Raw genomic sequence first — 9152 nt, 5'->3', positions numbered from 1 at the left:
ACACAAGATCACGTAAGAACAAGAAAGTGAAAAAAGTCGATTTTTTTTAGCGGGTTCTACGCCATCTTGTTTCACTGGAAAACGGGCGAAAAGTAAACAAAGCAAAGAAAACAACGAAAACCAAAATGAGCCAAAATTATTGTCAGCCACTTTAAACGCTCAATTTAGGTAAAATGATGCAAAAAATGCTTTAAAATGTGTTGTCATGTTGAATTAACTCTTCTTTACTTGAATAAAAGTGTAAAATAGTGGTGCTTGTGATGTAAACAAACGCTCAGCTGACGAACCCGCTTTCGCATACTTTTTTCTCAAAACCAGTTACAAATACAACGTCGCGTTCTTACGTGATCTTGTATTTTTGGTTCAAGGGATTCATCCAAGGTGCTGTTACTTAACATACAACTTTCCTCGCTTTGCTTGACAGTTCAAACTTTGACAACAAAGCGTGAAACGCAGAAGGTATGCTACAATAAACGCTTTGACAGCTTGTGCGTTCTCCTTTTCCTCCATATATTTTATCTGTAAAATAGATAACAATATAATAATATGCATTAATAATAGCAATAAAAATTCCTATTTACCCTATTTTTGTCATTAAATGCAAATGCAAGCGCACGAGAAAAGATACAGCTGATTGCCAAAGCGGGCAAAAGATGAGAGTTGCCCAATATTTTGCTTTGCTTTGCTTCAAACGTTTTTTATGTGAGCATACTCATGCATATGCCTACATCGATCTTATATGTCAAAGCAAAGAACTATCAAGCAAAGCGAAGAAAGTTGTATGTGAATCAGCCTTTAGGGTTTACACCAGACAATATTGTCAAGACAATTATGTCAAAATGATGTGTTTGTTGTAATATGAGTTCGCCGTGTTTACAACAAACACATCATTTTGACATAATTGTCTTGACAATATTGTCTGGAGTAAACCCTAACTTAGCAGACAAACCGATTTCTGGTTTTTTCTTTCGCCGTACTTGTTTTTTGTTTTGCTTTTACTTATTTGATAGCACACACGTGAAAAGCAAAAACAAAATACATTCAAAGTTGGGCAGCTTGATCGTAAAAGCAAGACAAACTATAAAGAATAGCAAGTAAAACTATTTTTATTTACTCAAATGATCATCGTTATAAACTTATCACAAACTTTTTCTTGCAAACCTTGCACACTCTTTCATCACTACTCGTATTCAAGTCAAAAAAGCTTCAGAATTAAACGCTTGGTTATCGGCCCATCTTCTTCGCAGCAATAAATGAACTATACTAACTAGAAGCAAACTACAGCACTTCACTCAGTATTTTTAGCAATCCTATTGGATACCTTTGCATTAAAAAAAAAAAAGAAAAAGAAAAGGTCAATTCGAAACGTAAACAAATAGCACACAAAATAAAAGTCTCACTAATGCAGATAAGCCAAAAACTTGTTATAAAGCAACTGCGAGTGATTTATTTTTTATAACAAGAAATAAATGACAATTTGTGACACAGCAATAAATGGGTCGGTTATTTTCGGTCTCTGCCCAAAGATGAAACTCATTTTCTACTCATTATAGTGACGACTCCACTACCCGCACATTATTTAAATTCGCAAGATCTTCATCACTGAGGCAAATGCTAGCGGATCTTTGAAATTCATTTTTTTTACCTCGGGTCGAGTAAAATTAATGCAGTTACCAAAAAATAATGATCGATGGATAGATTTTAGACAAGAACAGAGTTCATATTTTTTGAAAATATTTTTACAATTATTCTGTAATTAATCGATTAATCAAATATATTAAAACAATACAATTAAATGGTGTACGCACGAGGCGAGTTCGCATTCAACTTTTGCATTCAACTCACGCAGTGTTGCACGAAAAAAAAGTTGAATGGCTAAATGTTGGCTGGCGACCAACTTTGTTGAAAGCGATTAGTTGAAAGGCCGTTCAACCAAAAGTAGAATGCAAAGTTAAATGCAAACGCCTTTTTATGGCGAAGATTTTGATATTTTTTTATATTATGATATTTTTAGCCATTCATTTTTTTTCGAGCAACACTGCGTGAGTTGAACACAAAAGTTGCCTGAAAAATCGCCATGTGCGAAAGCCCCATAAATCGTAAACTGAACAAGAATAGTCGATTAATTTAATCAAATGATCAATCGCTGCCATCCCTTGTGGTGAATTACTAAAAAAATGTCTGATTTCGCGTTTGATTACGCTTTGGTAAAACAGCTCAAATCCGTATAGCTTTAAAAATTTCTGCCAAATTTTCCAATGCATTTTTAACTTTAATAGTTTGAAAAACATACAAACCACTATAAAATAAACTTTTATCGGCCATAAAAAATATTAAAGGTGCGCTAAAGCGAAGTCTCAAGATTAAAAGACGTACGTGGGGTGCGGGGATTGAGTGGCTAATGTCTCCGATTTGTTGAAAATAAAAGTTTCAATACTCTGCGGAGCTTGTCACATAATCAATAAACAAGTCCGGGGGACGTAATAACTTTCCAACGTCCATCGTCAATTGAAAAGTGGGTTGGTGTTATAGAAGCAATTTCAGCTTCGTCCACCCAACGGAAACGATGTCAACAACTCCAAATTCTGGAAATAGTAGTAGTAGCAACAACAACTCTACAAAATCCCCAAAACAAAATCAAGTTAACGGCGGCGATTCATACAGTGACAGTAGTAGCATTGAAGAAAATCTTGAATCCGAGGAGCGAAGGCGTAGAATTTTGAAAAACAGAAATAGGTGAAATTATTTGAATGCTTTAACAGGCCCAATAATTCTTATACCTAAGTTTGTTATTACTGTAGAAGCAGTGGCTATTTGCAACGCAACGTTAGTAGTAAATCACAGCCGCATCACCACGTTACGCAGCAAAGAGTCAGTATGAGTGCAGCAAGCGGTGCTATACCGAAACACGACAAGTCAAGTGTGGCAGGCTCTGCCGTATCCAATAATAGTGGCGGACAAAATGCTGGAGGTGGGGTTTTACTGCGTCCGGGAGATCGTATTGCACTGCTAGTGGACAATGTACGCTTTGTTATTGAGCAGGCACTAGTAACAGCACATCCAAACACCATGCTAGGTACAATGTTTAGCTCAGGCTTTCAATTTGTCCACCCCAACGAGCGCGGTGAATATGAAGTAGCTGAAGGCATTTCCCATACCGTTTTTCGTGCAATCCTAGAGTATTATAAAACTGGAATAATTCGCTGCCCTCCAACGGTATCTGTCCCTGAACTAAAAGAGGCATGTGATTATCTGCTTATACCATTCGACGCGACTACTGTTCGGTGCCAGAATTTACGTGAGTTCTCCCTTCAAACTAACTTATGGATGGTTTAGATGGATATAACCACTAAATTAACAAGTAGCATCCTTTCTTATTCAGAAAATTCTAGAAATATACATATGTACCTGCAATTCAGGGCCGTAAAACTATATTATGGTTATTTAGTAGCGTTTTTTCTCTCTCCCTTTTTTCTCTTCCTTTGTTGTTCTGACTTTTTAATACGTACTCATTTCCCTTCCCCCGCATGTACGTTTTTTGTGTTTGTACGTCTCAAAGGAGGTTTACTACATGAACTCAGCAACGAAGGTGCTCGTCAGCAATTCGAAGTTTTCCTTGAGGATCTTATACTGCCCCTAATGGTTGCGTCGGCACAACGTGGTGATCGAGAATGTCATGTTGTAGTTTTACTGGACGATGACGTTGTTGACTGGGATGAAGAGTTTCCTCCTCAAATGGGCGAAGAATACTGCCAAAGTACGTTATTTACTTTAAAACATCGGTTCATGTTTTAAATATATAAGTCTCATTGCAGCCGTTCACAGCACCGCTATGCATAGATTTTTTAAATATATTGAAAATCGCGACGTTGCTAAACAAGTTATGAAAGATCGTGGACTCAAAAAAATTCGTTGTGGCATCGAAGGATATCCAACACACAAGGAAAAGATTCGTCGCCGACCAGGCGGCCGTGCAGAAGTAATTTATAGTTATGTTCAACGACCCTTTATACACATGTCTTGGGAGAAGGAAGAAGCAAAAAGCCGTCACGTTGATTTTCAGTGTGTCAAATCCAAGTCGGTGACAAATTTGGCAGAAGCCAACGCAGATCCGCCTTTGGAATTGGACGCAAGTAAGATCTATTTTATTGCATTTACATATGGGGCCATGATAGCCTGAGTAGCCTATCTTCAAACAAAACTTTTTGAGTAATATGTGAAAGAAAGATCTCTAAATAATAAATACGGTATTTTACTGAAAAGTTCTTTGCACCTGCGTGATGCTACCTATTATAGTAAAATAAAACTAAAAGGGCGAGCCTCGGTATATTGCCGTTTCGATTCTAGTAATGCATTTTAAGGCTGTACCTCAATTCTGACTCAAGGCCTCATATACATATGTACATAAGTATAAAGTTGAAAACTAAAAGTGGTTATAATATTTCCTTCTTCTAGGTGGCAACCCAATACGACCAGTGGAAGTAAACATAAATGCAGAGGCGCGGGCACCCTTTGTTGCTGACGCTGAAGGGGCAGGTGGAGGAGGGGCTAATGCATCAGTTGCTGTCGCTGTTGACGAAGCGGCCGGTGGTGTAATCATGTTGAACGATCTTGAACAAGCCTCTGGCGGTGGCGTCGAAGAATCAGTCTGAATGCACATGTCCTAACAAAACAAAAAAAAAAACGTAGCATTTGTGAAAATACATTTAAAATTTATAAGCGTACGTACTCTTTTCCCTCTTCATATAACTAAATACTATAATGATATTAATATACGTTTTCTATTTACATAAGGGTTTATTTTCTTTAGCTAATTATAACGATTGGTTTACAAGCCAAATTTTTATTATTAGAAGTCCAGCTTTGAAGATTCTGTCAGCGTAGACGTATCCCAATTCATGCAACGCTCTACAGCCATCTTCCACTTGTTATAACGCATATTTCTTTCATGATTTCCAATGGTCGGCTTAAAAGTGCTCAATTGACCCGAACTGCCGACGAGAGGTGCTGTGATGTCATAACTTGGCTCTACCACCATATATGCAGCCAGTGCTGCACCCTGCAAATGGGAACATATATCAGTAACAGTATTTCATATTTGTATATAATATGGCTATTTACCAATGCGGTCGTCTCCTGCATCTTAGCACGGACGACATTGATGCCCACCAAATCAGCTTGCAGCTGCAGGAATAGATTATTTGCGGTCATACCGCCATCAACCATTAATTTTGTCATAGGAATACCGCAGTCTTTGCGCATGGATTCCAAAATATCTCTAACTTGGAAGCAGATGGCTTCCAGAGTGGCACGCACGATATGTTCGCTAGTTGTTTCTTCACTGAGGCCACATATTGCGCTAAAATAATTGAATTGTAGGCCCTTCAGTATTTTACATCTAATTGCACTTCGATGTAACTAAACTTACCCACGAGCTTCTTGGTTCCAATATGGGGCATAAAGCCCACTGAACGCAGGAACAAAATAAACGTCTAAAGAGTCTTCAACTTTGCCCGCCATATCTTCGACTTGACTGACCGAATCGAATAGTTCCAAGTTGTTCTTCATCCAATTTATAGCTGCTCCAGCAATTGCTACACTACCTTCTAAAGCATACATTACCGGTGCACGCGGACCTAGTTGATAACCAACCGTTGTAAGTAACCCGTGCTTGGACTGCACAATTGATGTTCCCGTATTATAGAGAAGAAAACAGCCTGTACCGTATGTAGACTTCGCAAGTCCATGACTCAAACATTGCTGGCCTACAAGGGCAGCCTGTTGATCTCCCAAACACGATGCGATTGGAACACCTTTCAAAGCACCCACAACTACATCACCGTACCTCTCCGCACTCGAACGAATTTGTGGTAACATTGAAGCGGGCAACCCAAAGAAACGTAGCAGATGAGGATCCCATCTCAAAGTCTCGATGTTCATTAGCATAGTTCGCGATGCATTTGTTACATCAGTTAGGTGGACTCCGCCATCAGGTCCCCCCGTCAACTTATAAATTAACCATGTATCAATAGTTCCAACTTGACAGGTATTTGCATCCATAGCTTTCTGAACTTCACCAACATGATCCCGCATCCAGCGCATTTTCAAGGCCGAGAAATATGGTGAAATAGGTAGTCCACATAGTGGTTTCAAGTAATTAATATTTCGCGACTTGTTTGGTATAGTCTCAACCAGTTCATCAACAGTACTTGAAGTGCGATTATCTAACCAAATAATGGCATTATGCAATGGTTTACCGGTTGCCCGATCCCAAATTATAGTTGTTTCTCTTTGGTTTGTTATACCAATTGAAACAATATCCTCAAAGTAGAAAGGTAATTTTAAACAATTAATGTGTAATATGCGGATCAGAAATGAAGATATGTGTGACAACTGATTATGTAAGTATGTATTTTTGCAATAGAATAGTTCTAGAGAATATACGGAAAAATGCTTATTTTCATCCACTAGGATACAAAAAACGCATCTTTTACTCAATATATTTGGTTCTACAAATACTGTTGCGCACTGACATTAAGTTTTTGTTTTATTTTCAAACAGTATGATGCTTAAACTTTTTTTGTAAGTGGAAACATTAGAAACATTAGTTTTTCCAAAAAATGTGGATAAGTGGTTAACGCAGAAACTAGACGATATGTATGTATATTTATAATGCATGGTAGAAACTAAATAAATAAATAAAATCGGTAACCAAATAGCCAGAAAGGCGAGAATACCTACAATAATGTGTTTAACAAAAGAGAAAAAATTAACTAAAATGTAACATTCTTTCAGCAATTGTACGAAATATACTGCGGATTCGTTTCAGGTCATATCTACGATTTATGATTAAGAGAGTCCTAACCCTGAAAACAACACGAACGTGGTAGGTTTGGAAAAACTGTGGTGAAAATTTTCACTACTGCGAATTTTGACATTTCCTCTAAAAAATATAAATAAAAAAATGAAATTTGGAATAGAGGGCAAAGGCGAAGAAAAAGGTAAAAGTCACAAGCACAGGAAAGTGGTAAATCAATGCTTTTCCATCAGCAATTAATTCAATTTGTGAGCGGAGCAGTATCCAAAAACTTTGTTCGCTTCAACAGACGGTCGCTGAGAATGTCCTCAACTTATGTACCCAAGGTTATTGCAATCGGGCAGATGTGTGCCACAAATGATAAAGATAACAATATGCGGCAAGTCGAAGAGTTATTTGTGAAGGCGAAAGGACAATCTGCCACATTTCTATTCTTGCCGGAATGTTGTGATTTCGTTGGGGAACATCGGAAGCAAACACTGGAGTTGTCAGAACCTTTGACCGGTGCGACCATGAATCAATACAAAGAGTTGGCTAAAAGTTATAAAATGTGGTTATCCTTGGGTGGCATACACGAATCCATACTCGATAAAAGTGGAGGTAAAACCGATAAAATATACAACACACATGTGTTGTTGAACGATCTCGGTGAAGTGGTGAGCGTCTACCGAAAATTACATCTCTTTGATGTTGAAACCGATGAAATGCGTTTTCGGGAATCTGACGTCGTTACTCCGGGCTCACAGCTGGTTCCACCTGTTAACACACCTATTGGCATGATAGGTATGCAAATCTGTTATGATTTACGATTCGGTGAGGCCAGTTACCTTTTACGTAAATCTGGAGCGCAGATACTAACTTTTCCCTCTGCATTCGCTTACTCAACGGGCAAGGCACATTGGGAAATTCTTTTACGTGCACGCGCTATTGAGAATCAATGCTATGTTGTCGCTGCTGCACAAATTGGTGCACATAATTCTAAACGTACCAGTTGGGGCCACGCTTTAGTAGTTGACCCCTGGGGCAGAGTGCTTGCTAATTGCGAAAAGGAAGAACTAACGGTGGCAACAACGGAAATTGATCTAGTCAAAAATATATCTGTGCAAAAGAATATGCCTGTGTTTCACCACAAACGAAATGATATTTATTCGTTAACAGCTTTTGGTATGGGAACAATAGATATTCTGGAGGATCGAAAATTTGCAACTAACACAATACGTAAAGAAACTATTTTTTACGAAACAGAGCACAGTTTTGCATTCACTAATTTGCGCTGTGTAGTGGAGGGTCACGTTTTGGTCTCCACTAAGCGTGTTACAAAACGTTTGGACAGCTTGCTATGTGACGAAATTTGTGACCTATTTTCCACAGTCTGTAAAATACAGCGTATGTTAGAGAATTTCTATAAAACAACATCCGCAACGGTCACCGTTCAGGATGGACCTGATGCTGGCCAAACGGTGCCACATGTACATTTCCACATTATGCCTCGACGACCAGGGGATTTCAGCGAAAATGATCACATTTACACACGTATGGACGATCGTTGCTTGGACCAACCAGACCGCACCATAGATGAGCGTATAGCAGAAGCGCAGAAGTATCGTGATTTTATAAAGGATCAATAATAATGTAGTACATATGTACATATGTAAGTATGTATGTATGTGTATAGTAGCCAAATTTGTACAATAGGTATAATAATTTGTTAAATTGTTTTAAGGTATCAACATATGAGCCGTTTATTTGAAAGTAGCTTAAGTCATTTCACCCCTCTTTTGGATAAATGGTTGGTTACTTCTAACTAGAGCATCTGTAAATCGTTATACCGCCATAAACTAATGACAGAAATTGTTACATTTGGCTGATAAGTTGAACGAATAACAGACGGGTTCAGAAACAAGAAGTGATCACTGAAGTCAAACGGCATGAAATGACTTACACCGCTTTCAAAATAAACGGCTCATATGTATGTGTGTATATTAAAACTTTTAAATAAAAATTTTCAAATTCCGTATATACTTGGTATATATGTATGTACATATTTGCGACTTGATTATGGCGTGAGACTGAAATGGGTTTTCACGTGAAGACACGTTTAATAATATAGAGATGTAACTCAAAATTTAAGTTACTCCAGAAAAGTTTACAATGTTTAAACAAGAAGCAGAGTTATTTGGCCCAGCTAGAAGCTATAGCGCCATTAACAAAATTATATAAATGTTAAAAATTTAAAAAAAAATGTTCGTTATAATTGCTGTGGATTTTATATATTTAGCTTTAAAAATAGCAATGTAATTAAATTTTATGTTTCGGCATGATACCAACTGTATTA

General features: G+C 37.8%; 3 protein-coding genes across 5 annotated transcripts; 2 read left to right on the top strand and 1 right to left on the bottom strand.

Moving 5' to 3' along the window:
• Positions 1-2137: 2137 nt before the first annotated feature.
• LOC118747696 (BTB/POZ domain-containing protein 10) lies at positions 2138-4788 on the top strand. Of its 3 annotated transcripts, none has more exons than XM_036481772.1 (5): positions 2138-2736; positions 2808-3298; positions 3560-3757; positions 3816-4133; positions 4456-4788. In XM_036481772.1, exons 1-5 carry the CDS (start codon positions 2567-2569, stop codon positions 4650-4652), a joined length of 1374 nt encoding a protein of 457 aa, XP_036337665.1. In that variant the 5' UTR covers positions 2138-2566; the 3' UTR covers positions 4653-4788. The 3 variants fall into 3 exon arrangements, with proteins under 3 accessions (XP_036337665.1, XP_036337664.1, XP_036337663.1); XM_036481771.1 differs by having other exon boundaries at positions 2802-3298; positions 3563-3757; XM_036481770.1 differs by having other exon boundaries at positions 2139-2736; positions 2802-3298.
• Positions 4771-6321, bottom strand: LOC118747694 (glycerol kinase; the record flags this gene model as incomplete). The annotated part of the gene is given in 3 exon segments (XM_036481768.1): positions 4771-5059; positions 5122-5359; positions 5429-6321. Coding segments are annotated over 3 exon segments (1341 nt in total), but the record flags the coding sequence as incomplete, so codon positions are not given.
• A 64-nt stretch (positions 6322-6385) lies between these two features.
• LOC118747695 (nitrilase and fragile histidine triad fusion protein NitFhit) lies at positions 6386-9047 on the top strand. The gene has a single exon (XM_036481769.1). The coding sequence runs from the start codon at positions 7036-7038 to the stop codon at positions 8443-8445; it is 1410 nt and encodes a 469-aa protein (XP_036337662.1). The 5' UTR covers positions 6386-7035; the 3' UTR covers positions 8446-9047.
• Positions 9048-9152: the final 105 nt, after the last annotated feature.

This window comes from Rhagoletis pomonella, unplaced genomic scaffold, assembly GCF_013731165.1.
Source record: "Rhagoletis pomonella isolate Grant_MI unplaced genomic scaffold, Rhpom_1.0 Rhpom_scaffold_00012, whole genome shotgun sequence".
Classification (NCBI taxonomy): domain Eukaryota; kingdom Metazoa; phylum Arthropoda; class Insecta; order Diptera; family Tephritidae; genus Rhagoletis; species Rhagoletis pomonella.
This window is presented reverse-complemented; position numbering and strand designations above follow the sequence as displayed.